This window comes from Somniosus microcephalus, chromosome 29 (genome assembly GCF_052327205.1).
Source record: "Somniosus microcephalus isolate GS21.2 chromosome 29, FLI_Smic_1.0, whole genome shotgun sequence".
NCBI lineage: Eukaryota > Metazoa > Chordata > Chondrichthyes > Squaliformes > Somniosidae > Somniosus > Somniosus microcephalus.
In genome coordinates, this window is record NC_141015.1 from 17,037,867 (window position 1) to 17,065,848 (window position 27,982).

The 27,982-nt window shown below is 44.7% G+C and overlaps 1 protein-coding gene across 1 annotated transcript in view; it reads left to right on the top strand.

The window, feature by feature from the left end:
• The window catches only part of bmpr1aa (bone morphogenetic protein receptor, type IAa), a 172,872-nt gene that overhangs the window by 48,191 nt on the left and 96,699 nt on the right, over window positions 1–27,982 (top strand). Inside the window, 1 exon segment of the mRNA XM_085970268.1 lies at window positions 18,817–19,016. Coding sequence (XP_085826394.1) covers window positions 18,950–19,016 — 67 coding nt within the window. The 5' untranslated portion in view covers window positions 18,817–18,949.

Below are 27,982 nucleotides of genomic sequence, written 5' to 3' on the forward strand. Positions count from 1 at the left end.
TTCCGGCGCTAGACACTTAGCGCCTGAACGCAGTCCGATCTGCGCCGACGCCCAAATTCAGTTGACATTTAGCGCCGGCGCAAAGTGTTTGCGCCCGCTCAGGTGCGCGCGCAGCTTATGACGTCATATCGTCGCGCAACGCTGTTTGTGCGCCCCAAACCGGAAATTCAGTGGCGCCCGCCCAATGTGGGCGTGGCGCTGCTAAGAACTGTGAGGTGGAACGCAAAAGAGGCCCTGTGGGCCTTGGGGAGCGCAAATTAAAGGGCACTTACACTGACCTATAAAGCCCAGCCATTTTGCTGCAATGACTTTACTGCTTTGGATTTCTGGACAGAGACCAAGGGACAGAGGTTACTGATTTGGGACAACATAGGAGAGGTATTTTTGGCTTCTGGCCAGTGCTTTGACATTTGATTCATTGTGATTTATCTGTTCTCAACTTTATTATGGGGGCTGTATGGGGGGCCAACCCTCAGTTGCAGCATTATGTGCGAAGGGCTCGCAGACGCTGTGAGAGAGGGCCAGCCATGCCTAGACGCAGAGGGGCCATCAGGCGTCGGCAACGTAGGCCTTACCCACTCAGGCAATACCGGCAGCAGGTGTCCGATCTCACCATGACTGCGGCGCATTGTGTGAAGAGGCTGCGCTTCAGAAGGGAGGTGGTTGCAGAGATCTGCCAGCTGCTTCACACAGATCTGCGTCCACAGCTGATGTGCAGGACGTCTCTCTCGGTGGAAGTGAAGGTCACGGTGGCTCTGAACTTTTATGCAAGCGGCTCCTTCCAAGCCGCTGCTGCGGACATAGCGAACATCTCCCAGTTCGCCGCGCATCGCTGCATCCGGCAGGTCACCGATGCACTTTACGCGAGGAGACACCAATTCATCTCCTTCCCCATGACCCGACAGAGGCAGGAGCAGCGTGCAGTCGGATTTGGCAGGATCGCGGGCTTCCCCATGGTGCAGGGCGCCATTGACTGCACGCATGTGGCTATGCGGGCACCTATCCACAATGCCGAGGATTATCGCAACCGGAAGGGCTACCATTCCCTAAATGTACAGCTGGTGTGTGACCACAGGCAGCGCATCCTAGCTGTCAATGCCCGCTTCCCAGGAAGCAGCCACGATGCATTTATCCTGCGCCAGACTACTGTGGCTGACATGTTCGAGGCACAGCCTCCACCAAGGGGATGGCTTATCGGGGACAAGGGCTACCCTTTGTGTACATGGCTCATGACCCCGCTCCGCGCGCCCAGGACCCCAGCGGAGGAGGCATACAACGAAAGCCATCAAGCCACAAGGAACATCATCGAGTAAACGATAGGCGTCCTCAAGCAACGGTTCCGCTGCCTGGATCGTTCCGGAGGATCTCTTCAGTATTCGCCGGATAGAGTCTCCCAGTTCGTCGTCGTGTGCTGCATGCTGCACAACCTGGCTATCCGCAGGACTCAGGCACTGCCACCTGGCATTGCACCACCACCTCAGGAGGACGAGCAGGAGGACCAGCCCAGGAGGGAGCGACAAGGGCCAAGGGCCGTCCGCCGGGGGCTTATCGATTGACACTTCTAGGCCCCCTGTCAGGGAATGGCCTGTGGCAATGAACGCACCTGAGGCAGCCGCTCCGCAAGCCCTCAGCCGGTTAACGCAACAACCACTTCAAACATGACACCTGGACATGCTGAATAAATCAAAAGCTTTATTTCACAAACTCAGGGCCCTCCCCACATGAAACAGAAAAACAGACAAGACCCCCAAAAAAGTCAAAAACATCTGTCACTCCCAAAACCCGGGGAGGACTAACAAAACTTGCCCATCCAAAAGGCCTTCAACAGCAGCCTTACAAAAATAAGCCCCCCCCCCCCACAACAGAGACACCCCCATGAAAACAAAAAATGCCTTGATCCTCGGCCTTAACAAAATAATGCCCCCACAACACAAGCCCCCCAATATAAAAGAAACCGCTCTCACCACACTCTAATGGGTGTGCCGAGAGGGCGAGTCCTTAGACAGGCTTCTCCGGCCCCTGGCCGACCTGCTGCTCCGCCTCAACCTGGGCCCTGCGGGTGTGGCGAGGCTGGGGGAAGGCTCATGAGGGCCACAAAGCGTGTCAGCAGATGCCCTTGGGGGTCGACCTAGACGAGGCCTGGCCCAGGAGGGGCCGGCTGCTGACTGCTGCAGCTGTGGCTGGGCAGCATCAGTCTTAGCAGCAGCTCGTCGCACCTTGGCTGGGGGAGTGGCAGTGTCGGCAGCACCATTGGGGGCAAGCTGGCTGATGGCAGGTGCGCGCTGCTCGCCAGAGACACTGGCACTCGGCCGGGCTGGCAGTGTAGCAAGCGCAGCAATCTGAGGGAGGCCAGACCGCTGTGCTGCAGCAGGGCGGCGGGTGCCATGGCGATGCCTCCGTGCCACAGCGAGTGTGGCAGAAGTGAGTGCCCGAACTGCCCTGGTATGTGCCCGCATCAGCTCTGCCAGTGTCTGGACGGCACCACTCATCTCGCGAGTCGCGTCCTGCGCTGCCGGCAGTTGCTGCACACCCGCGTCCTGCGCTGCCGCGAGTTGCTGCACACCCCTGTCGTGCGCTGCGGCCAGTTGCTGGACACCCCTGTCGTGCGCTGCCGTGAGTTGTTCGAACCCCCTGGCCTGTGATTCCCCGAAAGCCACCACACTCTGAGCCAGGGACTCAATGGCATGAGGCATCTGTTCGACCACCCCCATGAACTCTTGGTGGCGCCGCTCAGACGCCGCCGACATCTCATCGAGGACGCGCACCTCCTGGGCGAGGACCGTGTCCGGACTGGAGGGCGGACTCTCCCTCCGGGGAGAAGGCCGCCGAGCTGGCCGACCCTTCCCGCGTGCGTCGACCCCACTTGGGCCAGGTTCTGCCCTCCCCTCCAACACCTCCCCCCTCTGGGCAGAAGGCCGGCGTGCTGCCGGAGCCTTCCCGCGTGCGTCCACCCTACTGGGACCAGCTTCGGCCCTCCCCTCCAACACCTCCCCCCTCTGGGGAGAAGGCTGGCGTGCTGCCGGACCCTTCCCGCGTGCGTCCACCCTACTGGGACCAGCTTCGGCCCTCCCCTCCAACAGCTCCCCCTGGCTCTCCTGCAGGCCAGACGTCTCCCCTCCATTGCCATCCCCTGGCGCGGAGGAGGGTTCCCCCGATGTGCCGCCTTCCTCCTGGTCCTCGACGTCCTCCTCCTCCAAGGGCCTGGCTCTCTGTGCTTCAGGGACCACCTCCTCCTCACCAGCTGAAAGCAGGAAGGCACAAGAGTAGCTTTAGAGTGAGGACAGGCCGTCAGCGAGGGAGGCCTGAGTGGTGCATTTTGCGCATTTGTCGGTCAGTGGGAAAGGATGTAGATCTGAAGCGCGAGGGCAACGAGAGAGGTGCAACCGGTCATGTCCTTACCAGTGGGTACCAGTACAGGGTCCGCCTCGCCGATCGCGACAGGGCCAGTCACCTGGCCACGCATGAGTCGTGCCACGCTCTCCTCCAGATCAGTGAGCGCCTGGTACTCGGGACGGCCTCCACCAGTGACAGCCTGGCTCCTTACATTGCTCGCCAGCTTGGCCTGCAAGAGAAAGGACGGCCTCTAAGTACAGTGTGGTGCCCTGTCGCTGTGTGCACTGCCTCCCATGGTGGAATAGCTTGGCCAGTGTGGTGCCCTGTTGCTGGGTGCACTGCCTCCCATGGTCGAATAGCTTGGCCAGTGTGTTAAGTGCAGAAAGTGCTATTGATGAACATGCAAGTGCCATTGCTGCGGGAGGAGGGCTGCCCATTAGGCCTTTGAGGTCCCTTTGCCCATAATGTGAGGTGCACATGCAAGGATGAGGGGGACACTGGAAAGGGTACTCGCCTTCACCATCCGAGTGAGGTCGTTGAACTTCTTGCGGCATTGGTCCGCACTCCTGGGGACATCACAGGTGGATGACACCCTGCGGGCGATTTTGCCCCAGGCTCTCCTGTACTGGCTCCTGGGAGCCTTCCTGCCACTGTCCGGGCACAGGATCTCTCTTCTCTTCTCCACACCATGAATGAGCACACTCAGAGCATGCTCTGAGAAGCGCTGCGCTCGCTCACGGGCCCTCTCCATTGCTCCAGGCGCTATTTTGGCACACCAGTAGTGCTGAGGCCTAGCTGCAGGGCTCCAGTATGCAGGGCGTGGCAGCAGTCAAAGTTGACCCTTCCCCCTTTAAGAGCTGGCCGGCGTCAGGGTGTCTGCTGTCAATCAAAACATGACCGCACCTGCGCTGCGCCCGGCTTCAGCGTTATTAGGCCGCATCGCCGGCTTAGCGCCGGAACACAGCATTTCAACGCCAGTTTCAGCGCTCGGCCAAACTTAGGGCCAACTCTACTGAATTTCGGCGATGTGGCCTACACTTTCCGGCGGGCGCTAACTTTAGCGAGCGCCCGACTTTAGCGCCCCAAAAGTGTCCAGACTGAATTTCTAGGCCTTAATGTTTAAACATACGAAACTGAGAAGCTCCGTGTGAATCAACAAACCCTGTTCCAGCTTCAAAACAGTCGGCTGAAGCTGTTGCTATAGCTACAAACCTTGCAGTGCTTGACTGGGGGGAAAAAAAGCAACGAGAACTAAAAAAACATATAGAAAACGGCTCCTGATTTTTGCCGTTAGATCGAGTATTCCGGACATATAACCTCCGGATAAACCAAAGTTTCCCGTAGCTGCAGTACTAATAGCACCCCCTCATCACCCAGAAAACTTATATACTGCTCCTCACTTGCAGGAAGACATTTACAATATGAAGGAAAGGGAGACAGTGGACCACTAGCATGGGAAAAGGGGAGGGAAATGGTGAACCTTGGACGAAATCAACAGCCTTGGAATACAGGGTGCTCGTGGAGCTTGGAGAGGATGGGGTTGATGGGAGTATAATATTTCGTAATTTCCTCTCACTTTAACATCAAATAGTGTACAAAGCAGAGTTGATATGATAAAACAATATCCCCTCTAGGTAAGTGCATGTCATTGGGAAAACTCGGGGGGGAGCCAGCCAGTTGTGTAACCCTTATCTCCACCCCGTTAGAGGTATATGCCATTCTGCTAGCCATTTTATGCATTTGTACAAAGAATTAAAGCCTTGCTTCAAAAACATTACTTTCCCTCACATAACTTTATGATTACTGGTAGATAAATTTTGTGTAACATTAATATTTTGAAAAAAGTATATCAGGCCCTGGGGATTTATTGGCCTTCAATGCCGTCAATTTCCCTACAAATACTGATTTCATTCAATTCCTCCCTCTCATTACACCCTATGTTCCCTGACATCTCTGGAAGGTTATTTGTGTCCTCCTTTGTGAAGACAGAACCAAAGTGTGTATTTAATTGGTCTGCCATTTCTTTGTTCCCCATTATAAATTCCCCTGATTCTGACTGCAAGGGACCTATGCTTGACTTCACCAATCTATAGAGGCTTTTACAGTCAGTTTTTATGTTCCCTGCAAGCTTACTCTCATAATCTATTTCCCCCCTCTTAATTAATCCCTTTGTCCTCCTTTGCTGAATATAAACTGCTCCCAGTCCTCAGGTGTACTGCTTTTTCTGGCCAATTTATATGTGCTCTCCTTGGATCTTATGCTATCCCTAATTTCCCTTGTTAGCCACGGTTGAGTCACCTTTTTTGTTTTATTTTTATGCCAAACAGGGATGAACAAATTCTGTAGTTCACCCATGCGATCTTTAAATATTTGCCATTGCCTATCTACCGTCAACCCTTTAAGTAACGTTCCCCAATCCATCCGAGCCAACTCGCGCCTCATACCATCGTAGTTTCCTTTATTTAAATTCAGAACCCTAGTCTCTGAGTCAACTACTTCACTCTCCATCTTAATGAAGAATCCTATCATATTATGATCGCTCCTCCCCAAGGGGCCTCGCACAACAACATTGCTAATTAATCCTTTCTCATTACATAATATCCAGTCTAAGATGGCCTGATCTCTAGTTGGTTCGTCGATATATTTGCCCAGGAAACCATCCCGTATGCACCCTAGTAATTCCTCCTCCACAGTATTGTTACTAATTTGGTTAGCCCAATCTATATGTAGATTAACGTCACCCATGATAACTGCTGTGCCCTTATTGCACGCGTCTCTAATTTCCCATTTAATGCCATCCCCAACCTCAGCATTACTGTTTGGGGGTCTGTATACAACTCCCACTAACGTTTTCTGTCCCTTGGTATTTCTCAGCTCTACTCATACAGATTCCACATCATCAGCGCTAATATCCTTCCTTACTATTGTGTTAATCTCCTATTTAACCAGCAATGCTACCCCACCTCCTTTTCCTTTTTGCCTCTCCTTCCTGAATATTGAATACCCCTGGATGTTGAATTCCCAGCCTTGGTCACCCTGAAGCCACGTTTCCATAATTCCAATTGCATCATATCCGTTTACATCTATTTGCGCAGCTAATTCATCCACCTTATTACGAATGCTCCTCGCATTAAGACACAAAGCCTTCAGGCTTGTTTTTTTAACACTCTTAGTCCTTTTAGAATTATTATTTACTGTAGCCCTGTTTGATTTACACCCTTGATTCCTGTAACTTCCACTTTTGCTTTTCTCCTTCCTGTCTTTTGTTTCTATCCTTGCTTCCCTTTCCTCTGTCTCCCTGCACAGGTTCCCAACCCCCTGCCATTTTAGTTTAAACCCTCCCCAACAGCACTAGCAAACACTCCCCCCAGGACATCGGTCCCGGTCCCGCCCAAGTGCAAACCGTCCAACTTGTATTGGTCCCACCTCCCCCAGAACCAGTTCCAATGTCCCAGGAATTTGAATCCCTCCCCCTTGCACCATTTCTCCAGCCACGTATTCATCTCAAATATCCTTCTATTTCTACTCTGACTAGCACGTGGCACTGGTAGCAATCCTGAGATTACTACCTTTGAGGTCCTATTTTTTAATTTGCTTCCTAACTCCTTATATTAAGCTTTTAGGACCTCATCCCGTTTTTTACCTATATCGTTGGTACCTATATGCACCACGACAACTGGTTGTTCACCCTCCTCCTCCAGAATGTCCGGCAGCCGCCCGAGACATCCTTGACCCTTGCACCAGGGAGGCAACATACCATCCTGGTGTCTCGTTTGCGGCCGCAGAAACACCTATCTATTCCCCTTACAATAAAATCCCCTATCACTAAAGCTCTCCCGTTCTTTTGCCTCCCGTCCTGTGCAGCAGAACCACCCATGGTGCCAGGAAGTTGGCTGCTGCTGCCTACCCCTGATAAACCATCTCCCTCAACAATATCCAAAGTGGTATATCTGTTTGAGTGGGGGATGGCCACAGGGGACCCCTGCACTACCTGCCTGCCCCTACTACTCTGCCTGGTGGTCACCCATTCCCTTTCTGCCTGTGCAGCCTTTACCTGCGGTATGACCAACTCCCTAAACGTGTTATCCACTATGTGCTCAGCATCGTGAATGCTCCAGTATGTATCTATTCGCAGCTCCAGCGCTGCAATGCGGTCTGTCAGCTGCAGCTGGATACACTTCCCGCGCACATGGTCGTCAGGGACACAGGAAGTGTCCCTGATTTCCCACATTGCGCAGGAGGAGCATGCTATGGGGCCAAGCTGTCCTGCCATGACTTACCCTTTAATTAATTTAAATTAAATTAAATCAAATCAATACCACTAATTACACTATAATTAAATGATATACTCAAGGGCCCTTGTTTACTAGCACTCCCCGATACACAACCTATACCTTAGAAAGCATAACCACAAAAATTTAAGACCTTTTAAATTTTATAAACTATTAATCTTAACTGTCAAACTATAGAGTAGTATAAATACTCACCTGGCCGTACTCACCCAATCAGCTGCTTCCTCTTGCCCGCGTCACTTTTTGAATCGTGACGTGGCTCCGGAACACCGCCGCCAGTCTGTGAGATTGGTAAGCCTCTGTGGAAAAAGCCCGTGAAAGTGAGTTTAAGTACTCACTGTACCGCCGCTCTCTGCTCCTCCCGACACCGGCCTCTGTGTCAGAATCAGGGGAATTTATAATGGGGAATAAAGAAATGGAAGACCAATTAAATACATAGTTTGGTTCTGTCTTCACAAAGGAGGACACAAATAACCTTGCAGAGATGTCGGGGATCATAGGGTCTAATGAGAGGGAGGAATTGAATGAAATCAGTATTGTTAGGGAAATTGACGGCATTGAAGGCCGATAAATCCCCAGGGCCTGATAATCTACATCCTAGGGTACTTAAGGAAGTGGCCCTAGAAATAGTAGATGCATTGCTGGTCATCTTCCAAAATTCTATAGACTCTGGAATAGTTCCCATGGATTGGAGGGTAACTAATGTAACCCCACTATTTAAAAAAGGTGGTAGAGAGAAAACGGGGAATTATAGCCTGACATCGGTAGTGGGAAAAATGCTAGAGTCCATTATAAAAGATGTAATAGCAGAGCACTTGGAAAACAGTGACGGGATCGGACAAAGTCAACATGGATTTACAAAAGGTAAATCATGCTTGGCTAATCTACTGGAATATTTTGAGGATGTAACTGGTAGAATAGATAAGGGAGAACCAGTGGATGTGGTATATTTGGACTTTCAGAAGGCTTTCGATAAGGTCCCGCATAAGAGATTGGTGTGCAAAGTTAAAGCACATGGGATTGGGGTAAGGTACTGACTTGGATAGAGAACTGGTTGGCAGACAGGAAGCAAAGAATTGGAATAAACGGGTCTTTTCCGAGTAGCAGGCAGTGACAAGTGGGGTACCGCAGGGATCGGTGCTAGGACCCCAGCTATTCACAATATATATTAATGATCTAGACGAGGGAACTGGATGTAATATCTCCCAAGTCTGCAGACGACACAAAGCTGGGTGGGTGTGTGTGCTGTGAGCAGGATGCAGAGAAACTCCAGTATGATTTGGACAGGTTGGGTGATTGGGCAGGTGAAAGACAGATGCAGTCTAATGTGGATAAATACGAGGTTATCCACTTTGGTGGCAAAAACAGGAAGGCAGATTATTATCTGAACGGCAATAGATTGGGAAAAGGGGAAGTGCAGCGAGACCTGGGCGTCCTTGTGCACCAGTCGCTGAAGGTAAGCATGCAGGTGCAGCAGGCGGTTAAGAAGGCAAATGGTATGTTGGCCTTCATAGCGAGAGGATTCGAGTACAGGAGCAAGGATGTCTTGCTGCAGTTGTACAGGGTGAGACCACACCTTGAGTATTGTGTGCAGTTTTGGTCACCTTATCTGAGGAAGGATGTTCTTGCCATGGAGGGAGTGCAGCGAAGATTCACCAGACTGATACCTGGGATGGCAGGAATGACGTATGAAGAGAGATTGGATCGTTTAGGCTTGTATTCGCTAGAGTTTAGAAGAATGAGAGGGGATCTCATTGAAACTTATAAAATTCTAACAGGACTAGACAGACTAGATGTAGGAAGGATGTTCCCGATGGCGGGGGAGTCCAGCACCAGGGGTCACAGTCTAAGGATAAGGGGTAAGCCATTTAGGACTGAGATGAGGAGGAATTTCTTCACCCAGAGAGTGGTGAACCTGTGGAATTCTCTACCACAGAAGGCAGTTGAGGCCAACTTATTAAATATATTCAAGAAGGAGTTAGATATATTTCTTAAGGCTAAAGGGATCAAGGGATATGGAGAGAAGGCAGGAACAGGGTACTGAATTTGGATGATCAGCCATGATCTCATTAAATGGCGGAACAGGCTCGAGGGGCCGAATGGCCTACTCCTGCTCCTATCTTCTATGTTTCTATGTTTCCTAGCTTTGAATTAACATTTTACCTATAATAAGGACTTGCACTGTTTTCTCATGTCTTGTTGTACTCATCATGAGCTGTGTAATTTGAGTGTAGTAATCCGCTTATTTAAAAATATGTTCAGGAGTGGTAGAATTATAAGTTGGTCTCCTCCTTGGAATCCTGGATTGAAAAGTTGATGTTTTTGAGAGCTGTAACTCTGTGGGTCCTGCTATGTGCTAAACTATACGTTCCTACAATTGCATTGTATTACAATTCAAAACAGAAGACAGAGGAGAGAGTAATTCTGTGTACAAATGTCTACTTCTTGCATGTAGAAAAAAAAGGCAATAGATTGACCTAGGTTCCAGGAATTTGGAGTGCCCTGCCTCAAGATAGAAGGAGTGTGACTGGGTCAATATGGCCGTGTGTGTCAACCTCTTGGGAATGGCCCAGCACCTCGTAGACTCAACTAGCTGACATGGGAATCTGTCGCTGCCTTGGTTTGAGGCACTGACTTTGTTCTCCGCTCTTCGGGGTTTTGTTGTCTGTTCCTTGCTGTAAGGAAGCCTTTTTGTTTCCTCATTATCGAAGAGTCATGGATGTGTGAAAACTAGGCCACAGGTCATGGGTTGTTTCTCCTTGTGAAAATAAGATGTGACATGAGCCTCCCCACTCTGCCACTAATTTGTCGTCCTCATGAATGCTGCTCAGAGTCACAATTAAAATAAAATACACTAAGGCCCCAAAAGAACAGACAGATCAAGTTATTAATGGTGGAAATGGCTACTGATGGTAATTGCAGCACATCCTTTAACAAATACCTCAGACATGTTTAGCCATTCAAGAATAATAGCGCCAGGCTGACAGGGGTCAGTGGGTCAAGCCCACAGAAACAAGAGGCCAAAGAAAGGCAATGGCAGTTTTCTATTCATCTTAACACAAACCTGCTTTGTGCTGCATTAACTGTTTAATTACAGAGGTTGTTTCAGTAGCCTTGCAGCATCTAATTATATTTCCTCCATATCTTCATTCAAGAATACTGAAGAGACGCAGTTTGCATTCAGGACACACTGCAAACCCCACGGTCCATATTATCGTGATTGAAGCAGGATTATCCCTTGTTCTGTACAGGATTATTTAGAATCTGTCAAAATGATGAGGGCTCAGAATATCAGTTGTCACTATGGGAGGATGGAAGTTACCCATACTACTTACTGATTGGTACATATGGTAGGGCTTTAGTTAAGAATTTAAAGTGGATATTAAGTCTGCTTACTCCTTCCACATTGTGCACCCATGCTCCAATTTAAAAAGAAATACACAAATGTGCACTGAAGGGTGTAACCTTGTGTCAAGACTTGAATTTGGTTAATTACTGTTTGGCTCTTAGGATTCCAGTTGTCTGTTGGCTTTTGATTTACAGACAGTCTCATCGCAAACACACAAACATCTCAGTGAGTGTCAAAGTGGTGAATTGATTTGACTGTTTTCCCTCTTTCCTTTTCCAGCACCTTAAAAACAATCCTTGCAGTTAAATTTTCCCAAAAAAGTACAGTTTGTTTGCTAAGATATCTTGTGTTTAGATCAAGATTCCAGTCTCCTGTGGTTTTAGGCCAGTACCTGCATACCTTGGTGAGCGACGATAAAAATACTTCTCTTCCCAGGGATGGGGAGGTGAGTATGAGTGTCTCGCTGGGACCTAGCTGCAGATGAATTGGATTGAGTACTGCAGGTGTGTGAGTGGAGAATGACAGCAATGTATTCAAATTAACATGGCCCCTTTTGTCAAGAGTATTTGAAAATGTGTGTATGTAACATGTACTCTTGAACCATGTCCGCATGTCCCAATCGCCAAGTTCTAATACAAAAGCAAAATACTGGAAATCTGAAATAAAAGCAGAAAATGCTGGAAATATTCAGCAGGTCAGGCAGCATGTGTGGAGAGAGAATTAGATCTCTCTCCACAGATGCTGCCTGACCTGCTGAGTATTTGCAGCATTTTCTGTTTTTATTATAACCAAAATCTAACTTCTGTGTTTCAGTACAGTTATTTTATAAATCTATGCTGTAGTACATTTCCCCATCTATCCCATATTATTAAACCTTTCCTTTTCTTATCAGACAGTCATTCTTGGTGTGTCCCAGTTTGGACAAGATAGCATTGGCAGATTACAGGACACTTTTTTTTATCCGGGACCGGCGTGGTGCCGGTTGATCAAAAAGTCCGGATTACAGAGAGGTATACTTAGCAAGGTACGAGAACCCCATATACGGCCACAGATCCAGGAGTCCCTGTTGCACGGCCACAGATCCAGGAACCCCGGTTACACGGCCACAGATCCAGGAACCCCGGTTACACGGCCACTAATATATAGTAAAACTTACCTGAACCTACTCCTGAATTTTGCCGGTTAAGAGAGCTTCCTGAATTTGATTGTAGATGCCATCACAGCCAAGCTTAATCTTGATCCTATCTTCATCCAGTACACTCCTATGCATGCTTCCAGAGGTGTGGATGGATGTTGTTGAAGAATCGGAACCCTGTCCATGTGTTTCTTTTTAACTTCACCCCTCCCCAGGTTAGGAATATTAGGCCCATTTTTAGTGTCCTACTGTTATCACAGCTGAGGCCAGTTAACTTGTTGTGAACTAGGGATTGAACTTTGGAACATCTTGATCACTATAGTCAGTCTAACAGATTATGGCGAGCCGGAGAGCTTGAAAAATTCTGACAAACCACCGTCATCACCCTCCTCCTCAAACACCCACCCTCCACCACTCTGTCCTTGCAAACTACAGCCTGATTTCTAACCTTCATTTTGTCTCCCAAGTTCATGAACAAGTCATAAGAACATAAGAAACAGGAGCAGGAGTCGGCCATACGGCCCCTCGGGCCTGCTCCGCCATTCAATAGGACCATGGCTGATCTGAATCTAGACTCACGTCCACTTCCCTGCCCTCTCCCCGTGACCCCTAATTCCCTTATCTGCTGGGAAACTGTCTATCTCCGTTTTAAATCTATTTAATGTCGCAGCTTCCACAGCTCTCTGGGGTAGCAAATTCCATAGATTTACTACCCTCTGAGTGAAGAAGTTTCTCCTCATCTCAGTTTTGAAAGGGCAGCCCCTTATTCTAAGATTATGCCCCCTAGTTCTAGTCTCACCCATCAGTGGAAACATCCTCACCGCATCCACCCGATCAAGCCCCCTCACAATCTTATATGTTTCGATAAGATCGCCTCTCATCGCCTCCGAAATCCATGCCCATCTTTCCTGCAACTCTTATGTTTGAATCTCTGCACTCCGATTTCCATCCCGGCCACAGCACTGAAACAGCAAGTCACAAATTACACCTCTGTGAGTGTGACCAAAATGCATTAGTCCTTCTCGTCCTCTGCAGCCTTTGACACAGTTGAGAACATCATTTTCCTCCGTTATCCAGCTCAGTGCAATTCTTCTAGCTTAGTTCCACTCTTGTGACTGCCTCTCAGCACAACATATGAAGGAAGTTCAAGAGCACTATACTGTATTAGAATTCGTTTTTAGCAATTTAACAGCACTGATACATAACCTGGAAGTTGGAGAACACGTGCGGCTCTAGTGATCGTGTAGTTAGATAGGAAATTGTACTGAAAGAAAGAAAAAGAAAGACTTGCACTTATATAGTCCCTTTTATGACCTCGGGACATCCCCAAAGCACTTTACAGCTTTAGTTTTGAAGTGTAGTCACTGTTGTAATGTAGGAAACGCGGCAGCCAATTTACACACAGCAAGGTCCCACAAACAGCAATGAGATAATGACCAGATGATCTGGTTTTTAGTAATGTTGATTGAGGGATAAATATAAGCCAGGACATCAGGGAGAACTCTTCTTCAAATAATCCCATGGTATATTTTACATCCACCTGAGAGGGCAGACGGGGCCTCGGTTTAACTTCACATCTGAAAGATGGCACCTCCGACAGTATTCAATTCAATTTCAATTTTATTTGCCATATGTAACTAGTACAATGGAATGCTTACTCCCCGATCACTCCCACAATAAGCTGTGGGAGCTCACAGAGACACGTCGCTATTCTCCAGCGCCATGTTCAGAAAAGTCAATTCAATGGCATCCAATGGCAGTGGGAACGCGATGTCCCTCAGCCGCTCCGTCACCTCGGCCTCCTCCTCACTGTTGCCGGCTCCACCATGTGGTGGCCTGCTTCTCCCGCTCACGGTCCAGCCTCTGGCCACCATGCCCGGCTCTCCCTCCTCCCAGTCTGACTGCGAGCTTCCTGCCGAGGAGCTCCCTCAGTGCTGTACTGAAGTGTCGGCCTAGATTTGAAGCTCAAGTCTCTCCAGTGGGACTTGAAACCACAACCTTTATGACTCAGCAATGCGAGTGCTATCGCTGAGCCACGGGGCAGAAACAATCACCTGAAATAACAACAGAAAATGCTGGAATAACTCAGCAGGCCAGGCAACATCCGCGGCGAGAAAATAGAGTCAACGTTTCGGGTCAAATGACTTTCTTTAAGTGAACAAGTGTGGGAGCTCAAGGAAAAGCTGGAACTAGAAATTAAAAGGCAAGAAAAACTAAATGTTTAATAGACAATTTTAAGGACTTATCGAATATAAAAACTAACTCCAAAAGCTTTTATAAATATATCAAAAGGAAAAGACTGGTGAAAACCAAAGTTGGTCCATTGCAGTCAGATACGGGGGAATATATAATGGGAAATAAGGAAATGGCAGATCAACTAAATGCATACTTTGGGTCAGTCTTTACGAAGGAAGACACAAAAAACCTCCCTGGGATATCGGGAAAAATAGGGACATTGGCAAAGGAGGAACTGACGCAAATCAATATCTCTAAGGATATGGTGTTAAGGAAGCTAAAGGGATTGAAGGTGGACAAATCCCCAGGGCCTGATAACATGCATCCTAGGGTACTGAAGGAGGTGGCCCTAGAGATAGCGGATGCACTAAGGATGATTTTTCAGAATTCATTAGACTCGGGAACAGTGCCGATGGATTGGAGGGTAGCTAACGTTACCCCACTATTCAAAAAGGGGGGTAGGGAAAAAGCAGGTAATTACAGACCTGTAAGCCTTACATCAGTTGTGGGCAAAATGCTGGAGTCCATCATTAAGGATGAAATAGCGGAGCACTTAGCAAATGGGGACAGGATAGGACAGAGTCAACATGGATTTACAAAGGGTAAATCGTGCTTGACTAATCTATTGGAATTTTTTGAGGGAGTAACTGGTAGAATAGATGGGGGAGAGCCAGTAGATGTGGTGTACCTGGACTTCCAAAAGGCCTTCGATAAGGTCCCACATAAAAGATTAGCATGGAAAATTGAGGCTCATGGGATAAAGGGAAAAGTTTTGGCGTGGATAGGGAACTGGCTGTCAGATAGAAAACAGAGAGTTGGAATAAACGGCTCATTTTCTGAATGGCAGGCAGTAACAAGTGGGGTACCACAGGGATCTGTCCTGGGCCCCCAGCTGTTCACAATTTACATTAATGACCTGGATCAGGGAGTCGGATGCAGCATTTCCAAATTTGCAGACGACACTAAACTAGGAGGGGGGGTGGGCTCAGAGGAAGAGACCAGGAAGCTCCAGAGCGATTTGGACAGACTGGGCGATTGGGCGGATAAATGGCAGATGCACTATAATGTGGACAAGTGCGAAGTTATCCACCTTGGGTGCAGGAACGGGAGGGCAAATTATTATTTAAATGGCAATAGATTGGGAGAGGGGGAAGTACAGAGAGACCTGGGTGTTCTTGTACACCAGTCACTGAAGGCGAGCATGCAGGTGCAACAGGCGGTCAAGAAGGCAAACGGTATGCTGGCCTTCATAGCAAAAGGGTTAGAATACAGGAACAGGGATACCTTGCTGCAGCTGTACAGGGCACTGGTGAGACCACACCTCGAGTACTGTGTACAGTTTTGGTCGCCTCATCTGAGGAAGGATGTTCTTGCCATGGAGGGGGTGCAGCGGCGATTCACCAGGCTGATACCAGGAATGGCGGGAATGACCTATGAGGAGAGACTATGTAGTTTAGGGATGTACACACTGGAGTTTAGAAGATTGAGAGGGGACCTCATAGAAGTGTATAAAATTCTGACAGGTCTAGACAGACTGGATGCAGAAGGAATGTTTCCCTTGGCGGGTGAGAACAGAACTAGAGGACATAATTTAAGGATAAGGGCTAAACCATTTAGGACAGAGATGAGGGGGAATTTCTTCACTCAGAGAGTGGTGAACCTGTGGAACTCATTGCCACAGAGGGCAGTGTACGCCAGCTCATTAAATATATTTAAGAGGGAATTAGATATATTTCTACGGGCAAAAGGGGTTAAGGGTTACGGAGAGAAGGCGGGGACGGGATACTGAATTAAAGGATCAGCCATGATCTCATCGAATGGCGGAGCAGGCACGAAGGGCCGAATGGCCTACTCCTGCTCCTATCTTCTATGTATCTATGTATCTATGATACAAAATGTATCCTTATGAGAAAAAAGAAACACAATAAAAGTCTAAACCAGCATTTCTAAATAAGGTGCTTAAAAACAAATCTAAAGGCTACATAGAAATATTTTAAAAATCGTTTCAGGTGCATCAATAATAATTTATCATTTAAATGTTATATTTTTCTTTGAAGATGTTTTGAGGGCAAAATGTTGCCAATGCAGATTGGAGAGTTTTCCGATAAGGGAGCTGTATAAATGCTCCTGATATTTTCCCAGAGTTTAACAGTATTAATAATACTGCTGTTCATAAATAAATGATATGGTAGTTAATCTAACAAGCCATGCTTCCTGAAAATGTGATTTTATGTTACATAAAGCTGATAAATGACCTCCACAGACGATGGCAAATGCTAAATTAAATTTCAGAAAACTGTTGCCCAAAATTATGGGGTGGAAGTATTGCTCAGTTTGGGAGTATTCTTGATTTTGGTCTCGGTATCTAAGGCTGGAGTTACGGTGCAATCTCAAATCAGCATGATACTACCTCCCAATGTTTTGAGTGCATTCGAGAGTCTCCTGAGTTATACAGCCACTTTTGTGTTGATGTATACCCCAAACCCCCCTTCACATCGACATCAAGTACGTGGAGATTAAGGGGTGATTTAATAGAGCTGTTTAAAATTAGGAAGGGATGGGACAGAATAGATATGCATGAACTATTTCCAAGACTAAATGTACTATTTCCAAGACTAAATCTACAAGATTTAGAGCACAGAACAGAATGCTGTGGAATGCATTACGGAATTAGTGATTGAAGTGGAGATCACATCAACATTTAAGAATAGGTTAGATAGGTGGTAAAAGGAATAAAGGGATATGGGAACAAGGTGGGCACATGAGATTAGTTCGACTACTTATGTGGAGGATAAACACCAACATGGATTGATTGGGCCAGATGGCCTGTTTTCGTGTTGTAATTTTTATGCAAGATCTATGATGGTATTTTATATGAATATAAAAGACCTTCCTCACTTGTGAGCTATTTAATTCGTTCTATAGCAGTGTGTGACTTGAAAGAGTTTTTAATGATCTTGTACAATAACTTTGCTGAAGGAATTGCTTTTGATTCAATGAGTGTATGTGAAATGGCTGGATATAGACGAGTCAATCAGTTTAGGAAACTAGCAATTGCTTCTGGCACTTCCCAGCGTCAGTTGATGTAAATAAGTTTGTTCTAATATACAAGATGGTGACAGAGTTGGGAGACTTCAGAAACTAACTCCATAAAACCACCTTGTGGCCAGATCCTATAACTACATTGTGACAATTGACATAGCAAAATTGAATGGGAAATGCTGATATAGCAAGTTACAATGGTAAATGTTAACAAAAAGCATGCCTAAGAATTATGACAATAGGAACTACGGTTTGTGGATAGGAAGTGCATGTTCTACACACGATATTTTAATATATATTTTTTATCTAAAGTGTTTTAAGAACATAAGAAATAGGAGCCAGGAGCAGGCCATTCTGCCACTTGAGCCTGCTCCGCCATTTAAGGAGATCATGGCTGATCCGATTTTGGCCTCAACTCCACTTTCCTACCTGTTCCCCATAACCCTTGACTCCCCTGTTGCTCAAAAATCTTTGGGAAAAAGTTTTGGGACATTTTTCTATGTTAAAGCTGCTATATAAAAGCAATTTATTGTTATTCCAGTGAAATCATTTAGTAGTTATCCAAAATAATCTAGGGGTTATAATTGTTTAGTTATTATGAAAAGCATTACTATAAACATCTAACATATAGTTACACTTTTGTGATGGGATCGATCTCTAGCAGGAATGAATGCCAAATGTATCCCAATGGCACAAACGGCTAAACAATGTGTACTTCATAAAGGACATAATGTAGAACTTTCCCACCCACAGGAAGGTTGGGGAACAATTGGTGGGAGTATTCCTTTTCCCATTTTTTCTTTATCTTCCTCCTCTCTCCTCCAAAAAAAAAGTTATAGTATATTTCCTAAAGTCCAACTTGAGTGGCTTTGGTAGATGGTGCATGGGAAAAGAAGTCAAAAGAAATCCAAGGAGACAAAAACAAAGTTAATAATGCATTTTTTTAACAAGTTACCGAGTAGCAATGCTGGGACGCTGTGTTACTTAATCACGGCACCGATCCTCAATGTTGCTTCCAATTATAAGTGCAGGACCAATTAGTACTAGCTCTTGGTTCATATTAGTTGTGGAACACTGTGTGCTCCTATCACCCAGTAAGTGATGGTTCACAACTGCATCCTGTAGGGAGGGCAAAGTTGATTTGTAACCAGATAATTAATTGTATTCCTATTGGTTCCAGATGCAAGGGACTAAAATTCTTCCTTGCTGGTGCTTCAAGAAAATGGCAGGAAACCTAGGCATATTGGGAATGAGATGGTGTATGGTTGTAATGAATTCAAAATTAGTTGGTTACTTATGAACCTTTTCAGCATCTAGTTGAATCCTTTTCTGAAATTAAAATTTGTAATGTTTTCTGTGCACGTGATTAAAAATGTCACTTGTGTGAGTGTAAATGCTTCTAATCCCCTTATTGATCTGCTTTCTTTCAGGGTAGTCGGACCAAGTAAGGACTAATTAATAGAAGTCACCATCTTGTCATCCTCCTGACTCCATTTCCAAGACCATATACAGTCATACATATCTACAGTTGGAGTGGCTCAGGGAGCTATAACAGCAACAGGGATGACTGTGCATAGAGTTGGTGTTCTGGTTTTTGAGGCCTATCTACTACTGATTCTCCAGGTTCAAGGTAAGCTCAGATCTATTCCCCTTGATCCTTGATTTTCAGTGCTCAGCCATTGGCAGCTGTGTCTTCAGCTATATAGGCCCTAAGCTCTGCAATTCATTCCCTAAACCTCTCCTATTCTCTCTCCTCTTTTAAGACACACTTCGACTAAACTTTTAGTCACTGTCCTAATATCTCCTCATGTTATCTTTGTGTCAAATTTTGTTTTATAACGCTCTTGTGAAGCGCCTTGGGGCACTTGACTACGTTAAAGGCACTATATAAATGCAAATTGCTATTATTTTAAATGTCAGTTTTGAAACTTCAGCTTAATGTTTTGCAAAAAGCAGGGAACTGAATTCAACATTTTCTTTTTGTTTTTCCTTTGAGAGGAGAAATTACATATTTAGAAGGTGTGTTATTTTCACTCTTCTGTTTTCACACTGCTTCCATTATGTGTTTGCCCTTCTGACTTGGAGGGGTGGGAGTGTGCAGGGGAGATGCGAGATCGACTTGTAGCACACATATAAGGTTTATATTGACTTTCTTCCAATCTGTGGCATGAACGCTTTACTATTCCAAACCCAAGTCGAGAGCGTAAATGCCTTCTGAGGTTTGCCCTAACCACTCACCACACATAAACTTGCTGTTATGTTGGTTTTCAGCCTCTGGCTCCAATAGTGTGGACTTTGCACAGCCAATTGCAATGTTAAATATACTTTTTTTTTAAACGGTGTTTTCCTGACTGCTGCCTCTCTTCCCGAGGCCAGTAAATGTACTGTTCTGGCGATGATGCCTTAACACACACATCACTAGTCTTTATAATAAAGTCATGATGATCACTAGTGATTTGTGAAAATGAACTGGTTTGCTGCTCCATAAAGTGTGTTTTGTGATCATGCAGGAGTGGTCGTATTCTGGGAGTGTACCTTAGTTCTTTTTGTATGATCCTAAATCCCCCCAAAAATTGCATATACGTGGTATGGCAAGTACAGCTGGTTTACAGGAAGACCAGCTGCGCATTGCTGTAGAGCAGCACAGTTAACTTGTGCTTCCAAGACTCTGGGCTGGTATAAAAGAAACATTTTGTTGCTAAATGCTATTGCTCCGGGCACAGCATAGAGATCAGTAAACCAGATTTTTTGGTAAAGGCAGTAAGTGTAAGGAGGGAATATCACTATCTGTACTTTTTTAAAATCAGTTACAGATGATTTTGATCAGTGCTGACCTAGGTTTCAAATTTTATTTTTGCCAATTTCAGTCAAATCTTTTGAATATTTTTATTTAAGCAGTGGCAGTTCCTGGCTTTTGCAGAAATTACTACACCAAACAGTGTGAGGCAAATTATTTAAAATGGAAGCCATTCTACTCTATTTGACTCATAATCCTAACAGTAACAAAGGGAGATGGATATCTACGCACATATTGGTATTTTTCAGCCACTCCTTGCTGCCGAGTTTGGGAAAATCTACCCAATGTGCACTGTCCCTATTTTTCGTCAGCGGGCCAGAAAGTCATGACATCACAGTCGTTGTTCTACACTTAGGGGGTGATTTTATCAATGGGGACGTGATGGAGGCGGGACTGCTGCTTATCGGCTTTTAGTCCCGCCTCCATCGACGTCCGGCCAACCCACGCTATTTTCCCTTGATTGACCTTGTTAAGCCTGCCCAGCGGGCTTACCTCTCCACATTTGCACTCATCACTCACCTGCACACCGGACATTTCATCCCCGCAGACCCCCAGCTCGCCTCGCTGACCCTGGCGAGGTTCAGAGCCATCGGAAAGCCCACACTTTAGGGCTCAAAATAGGTAATAGCCAAAAAACTGCCCGTTAACTACCTGGCACAGGTCGGGTACCCGCCTCCTGGGAAGATGGCACGGAGGCAGGATGGGTACCCACTCCCAGATTCTGCCATTTTCCCGGCAGTCTTGCCTCCATACCTGCCTCCCCAGGGCTGGGAAAATCGCCCCCTTAATGTCTGTTCCCAGGCTGCCTCTAGTTAGTAAATAGTAGTTCTAAAATATAAAAGCAACATGAGTTTACTGAGAGACACGAATAGCTGCACATTTCTATTTCTAACATTCAGGACTGTGGGACAATTCAGTAGAATTACCTCTTTTAATGTCCTCAGTTGATGCTGAATTAATCTTTGTTTTGAGTAACTCTACATATCATAATGCCTTATTCATTCAGTTGTCAGATGCAAGTAACATGGAAGAAAATGAACTGGTTTGCTGCTCCATAAAGAGTGTTTTGTGATCATTCAGGAGCTATAGTGGTTGTATTCTGGGAGTGTACCTTAGTTCTTTCTATATGATCCCAAATCCCCCCAAAAATTGAGGGTAAGGAAAGAGGCATGTATTAAGTACATGGACAGCAGGGGAGAGCATGATAAGGGAAAATATAACGAGATTATGAGAGAAGTCAAAAAAAACAATTAGGAAGGCAAAGAGGTACTATGAAATAAAATTATTAAGGAACATCAAACAAAATAGTAAAATATTTTACAAGCACATCAATAAAAAAAAGGAAGATCGGAATGGGAATAGGGCCACTAAGGGATGGACAGGATAATACCACAGGCAGTGATAGAGAGATGGCAGAGATATTAAATAATTACTTGCTTCAGTATTTACCAGGGAGATAGAACAGGTGGACATGACATTGAATCATGAGATTAGTAATAATGAAATAACTGCAATTAAAATAAAAAGAGGCAATATATTAAACTAAAGAGAGAAAAAACCCTGGTCCGGATGGATTACATCCATGCATTTTAAAAGAATCTAGGGAAGAGATAGCAGAGGCATTACTACACATATTTAATAATTCATTAGAAAATGGTATAGTGCTGGAGCACTGGTGGATAGCTAACATAATACCTATATTTAAGAAGGGAGATAGAACATGTCCAGGGAACTATAGACTAGTCAGCTTAATATCGGTGGTAGGAAAAATAATAGAATCCCTACCAAAGGAGAAATTAGAAGAATATCTAGAAACCAAAAACTTAATAATGAATAGTCAGCGTGGATTTCAAAGGGGAAAGCCTTGCTTGACCAACCTCATTGATTTTTTTTGAAGAGGTAACAGAGAGAATAGACAAGGGTAGTGCAGTAGATGTAATTTATCTACATTTTCAAAAGGCCTTTGATAAGGTACCACATAATAGACTAATTAATAAGGTCAGAGAATGTGGAGTCGGGACAAGTAGCAGAATGGATTGCTGGTTGGCTTCAAGATAGAAAGCAGAGAGATGGGGTAAAGGGTAGCTATTCACAGTGGCAGAAGGTGGGAAGTGGTGTTCCACAAGGATAAGTGATGGGACCACTGCTGTTCACAATTTATATCAACGATTTAGACTATGAAATCAAAAACACAATTTCTAAATTTGTGGATGATACCAAATTGGGGGGGATAGTCAATACTGAGGAGGACTGCAACAAATTACAGGAGGATTTTAATAAACTTGCAGAATGGACAAATAATTGGCAAATGAAGTTCAACACAGATAAATGTGAGGTATTACATTTTGGTACAAAGAATAGGGAGGTCACTTATCACTTGGAGGGTGCGAGTCTAGGTGGGGTAGAGGAACAAAGAGATCTCTGAGTACAAATACACAAATCACGTGCAGTTCTGGTCACCATATTATAAAAAGGATATAGAGGCACTGGAGAGGGTGCAGAGAAGAGTTACAAGGTTGATACGAGAAATACGAGGGTATACATATCAGAAAAGGATGAACAGGCTGGGTCTCTTTTCTCTTGAAAAAAGAAGGCTGAGGGGTGATCTAATAGAGGTCTTTAAAATTATGAAAGGTTTTGATAGAGTGGATACAGAGAGAATGTTTCCACTTGTGGGGAAGAGCATAACTTGAGGCCATCAATATAAGATAGTCACCAAGAAATCCAAAAGGGAATTCAAAAGAAACTTCTTTACCCAAAGAGTGGTGAGAATGTGGAACTCGCTACCACAGGGAGTGGTTGAGGCAAATAGGATCGATGCATTTAAGGGGAGGCTGGACATGCATATGAGGGAGAAGGGAACAGAGGGTTATGCTGATGGAGTTAGATGAGGAAAGATGGTAGGGGGCTTGAGTGGAACATAAACGCCGGCATGGACTGGTTGGACCGAATGGCCTGTTTCAATATAGATGAGGAAAGATGGTAGGGGGCTTGAGTGGAACATAAATGCCGGCATGGACTGGTTGGACCGAATGGCCTGTTTCAATATAGTATATCAGGAAATTGTAACTCAAACACTTTTAGATACTCCTCACCCTGTTAATTGTGTCTTTTTGTAATCTCTTGTGTTATATTAACGTAATATCAAAGCTCTTTTTTTCCCCTTGAGTCTTATTTTTACAAAGTTATTGACATTGACTTCTGTTCCCAGAATGTGTGTATTATTTACCATGTTCAAAGTTGGTTGGTTAAGGACTGCATCACTTCATTTGGGGCCTCAGTACTTTGGTTAATGTAAACAATGGTCTCTAGAATGCAAACAATGGTCTCCAGAGTGCACATCTTCTAGTGGCTCCATTCCGCTGCCAATGCCCACGAGCAGTGCTTGTGTTGTTTTCCATTCCATGATTTCCTGAACTGAGCATTGAATTTGCTGGGAAAAAACCTTCAGTGCTCAACACAAATACCTCAGGCTTCAGTTCGCAAGAGAAGAACTGCTCCAAGTCTGATACAGAATCAAGTAAAGTTGGGGCTGCTCTATAGAATAGTCCAGTAGTTTACCATTGGGCAACTTATTCTGCATTGACTCAGAGAACTAGAAAAGTGTGATGGTCCTCTGGGGCATAAATCCTCCCCAGTTCAAATAACTATGCAAACTCATGCTACCTTAGTCACTGCAGTGTTATCAGTACCCGAAGTCATCAAGTCTGCTAAAGCATGAACATTGGTGCAATCTTCTCCAATAGATGTACTTCAGGACAGCCAATAAAGTATAGTCTGGATCACTATATTGGCATTAGATATTTTATTGGTATATTGGCATTTGGTATTTTATTGGTATATTGGCATTGGGTATTTTATTGGTATATTGGCATTGGGTATTTTATTGGTATACTAGCTGGGGGAGCCCGGCTTTGCCAGGGCTGTTTTGGGGTGGGCGGTTTAAATCGAGTGCCAGGCTTTGGGGCCCTGTCTGTGTCCCTTTGTGAATCTGCTGCCGGGCAACATTTTAACCTTTTAATACCTTGAAAGATGAAAGTGAAAGTACTTATAAAACATTTTTGGTAAATCTTACGTTATTTTTAAAAGAGATACTAACTTTCAAAGTAGTTTGAGCTGGAAGCTGAAGTCATGGCACTGAAACAATGGCTGCCAGATCCCCGAGATGAAAACGATTAGTCCCGCCCACACACACACACACACACCGATTGGCCAACCATCAGGGGATCGTACTGTAGGATTGGTCAATCGTGATGGCACAGGATTGGTCGAACCTTGACGTCAGTCAATCAATGCTAGCAGATAATGAGTTTAATTTTGAAGGTTTTTTGCATAAGGCGCGAATAATTTTCGTCCGAGCGAAAAGTAAATACACTTACCAGCGTCCCGGAAGCGTAAGCTTTCTTCGGGGGTAACGCGCGCGTAGGTACGCCGTATAACTTTCGAGCGCATAGCCGGACAGACGCACACCCGAGGACAGACAGAAGGACAGACAGATCGACCGCTTTATATATATAGATTGGCATTGGGTGTTTTATTGGTATATTGGCATTGGGTATTTTATTGGTATATTGGCATTGGGTATTTTATTGGTATATTGGCATTGGGTATTTTATTGGTATATTGGCATTGGGTATTTTATTGGTATATTGGCATTGGGTATTATTGGTATATTGGCATTGGGTATTTTATTGGTATATTGGCATTGGGTATTTTATTGGTATATTGGCATTGGGTATTTTATTGGTATATTGGCATTGGGTGTTTTATTGGTATATTGGACCTGCTGTGATTTCCAGCCAAAAAAAATGTTTTTTGTCTTTTTTTGTTTTTCATACAGACCCCAGCATCTGCAATATTTGACCCCTTGTGACCCCACCTCATTGTTCTTTGATGTAATGTTTCCCTGACTGACCTGTTTGGACACCATTCACACCTTTGACTGCTGTGATTATCTCTCTGCCGAGGTGTGATAAATGGCAGTTGGAAAGGTTACCTGTAAACATCTGACATGATTCTCTGACTATATAAGCTGTGTCTTTATGCATTTCTCCACTTCACCTGAAGAAGGAGCAGCGCTCCAAAAGCTTGTGATTTCAAATAAAGCTGTTGGACTATAACCTGGTGTTGTGTGATTTCTTACATTTGTCCACCCCAGTCCAACTCCGGCATCTCCACACTATTGGTATATTGGCATTGGGTGTTTTATTGGTATATTGGCATTGGGTATTATTGGTATATTGGCATTGGGTATTTTATTGGTATATTGGCATTGGGTGTTTTATTGGTATATTGGCATTGGGTATTTTGGTATATTGGCATTGGGTATTTTATTGGTATATTGGCATTGGGTATTTTATTGGTATATTGGCATTGGGTATTTTATTGGTATATTGGCATTGGGTATTTTATTGGTATATTGGCATTGGGTGTTTTATTGGTATATTGGCATTGGGTATTTTATTGGTATATTGGCATTGGGTATTTTATTGGTATATTGGCATTGGGTATTTTATTGGTATATTGGCATTGGGTATTTTATTGGTATATTGGCCTTGGGTATTTTATTGGTATATTGGCATTGGGTGTTTTATTGGTATATTGGCATTGGGTATTTTATTGGTATATTGGCATTGGGTGTTTTATTGGTATATTGGCAGCACGGTGGCATTTTATTGGTATATTGGCATTGGGTATTTTATTGGTATATTGGCATTGGGTGTTTTATTGGTATATTGGCATTGGGTATTTTATTGGTATATTGGCATTGGGTATTTTATTGGTATATTGGCCTTGGGTATTTTATTGGTATATTGGCATTGGGTGTTTTATTGATATATTGGCATTGGGTATTTTATTGGTATATTGGCATTGGGTGTTTTATTGGTATATTGGCATTGGGTATTTTATTGGTATATTGGCATTGGGTATTTTATTGGTATATTGGCATTGGGTATTTTATTGGTATATTGGCATTGGGTATTTTATTGGTATATTGGCCGTGGGTATTTTATTGGTATATTGGCATTGGGTGTTTTATTGGTATATTGGCATTGGGTGTTTTATTGGTATATTGGTATATTGGCAGCACGGTGGCATTTTATTGGTATATTGGCATTGGGTATTTTATTGGTATATTGGCATTGGGTGTTTTATTGGTATATTGGCATTGGGTATTTTATTGGTATATTGGTATATTGGCAGCACAGTGGCATAGTGGTTAGCACTGTTGCCTCACAGCGCCAGGGACCCGGGTTCGAATCCGGCCTCGGGTGACTGTCTGTGTGGAGTTTGCACATTCTCCCCGTGTTTGCGTGGGTTTTCTCCGGGTGCTCCGGTTTCCTCCCACAGTCCAAAGATGTGCGGGTTAGGTTGATTGGCTATGATAAATTGACCCTTAGTGTTAGGGGGATTAAATACGTGGGGATAGGGTGGGATATGTGTTGGTGTAGGGGTTACGGGGATCGGGTGGGATATGTGTCGGTGCAGGCTCGATGGGCCGAAATGGCCTCTATCGGCACTGTGGGGTTTCTGTGATTCTGTGATTGGCATTGGGTATTTTTATTGGTATATTGGCATTGGGTATTTTATTGGTATATTGGCCTTGGGTATTTTATTGGTATATTGGCCTTTGGTATTTTATTGGTATATTGGCATTGGGTGTTTTATTGGTATATTGGCATTGGGTGTTTTATTGGTAAATTGGCATTGGGTGTTTTATTGGTATATTGGCATTGGGTATTATTGGTATATTGGCATTGGGTATTTTATTGGTATATTGGCATTGGGTGTTTTATTGGTATATTGGCATTGGGTTTTATTGGTATATTGGCATTGGGTATTTTATTGGTATATTGGCATTGGGTATTTTATTGGTATATTGGCATTGGGTATTTTATTGGTATATTGGCCTTGGGTATTTTATTGGTATATTGGCCTTTGGTATTTTATTGGTATATTGGCATTGGGTATTATTGGTATATTGGCCTTGGGGATTTTAGTGGTATATTGGCCTTTGGTATTTTATTGGTATATTGGCATTGGGTATTATTGGTATATTGGCCTTGGGGATTTTATTGGTATATTGGCCTTGGGGATTTTATTGGTATATTGGCCTTGGGGATTTTATTGGTATATTGGCCTTGGGTATTTTATTGGTATATTGGCCTTGGGTATTATTGGTATATTGGCCTTGGGGATTTTATTGGTATATTGGCCTTTGGTATTTTATTGGTATATTGGCCTTGGGTATTATTGGTATATTGGCCTTGGGTATTATTGGTATATTGGCCTTGGGTATTATTGGTATATTGGCCTTTGGTATTTTATTGGTATATTGGCCTTGGGTATTATTGGTATAGTGGCCTTGGGGATTTTATTGGTATACAGGTAGACTATCCTTTGTCCGAAAACCTCGGGACCAGCTGTGTTTCGGTTTTAGGAAAATTTCGGTTTTCGGAAGGTGCGCGAAAACACTTCGGTTTTCAGAGGTAATTCGGTTTTCAGGAGTGCGGATAAAGGATACACTATCCCTTATCCGAAAATAACGACTATAAATAATGTAGTTACAGGGATAAATACTGTAGTACAGTTTATTTGTAAGGAAAACATTCAGTAAAACTTCAAACATGTACAGGTACAAACTAAGCTAAATACCTGTACATAAACATGCAATAAAGGTACATTACATCTGGCTTGAGGATCTTGGAGAAGATGGTACATCAGTGTTGTCATCATTGTCATCAGGTTGGAGTTGGACATCTGAAGATGGGCCAGGAACAGGATTCTCAAGTGATGAA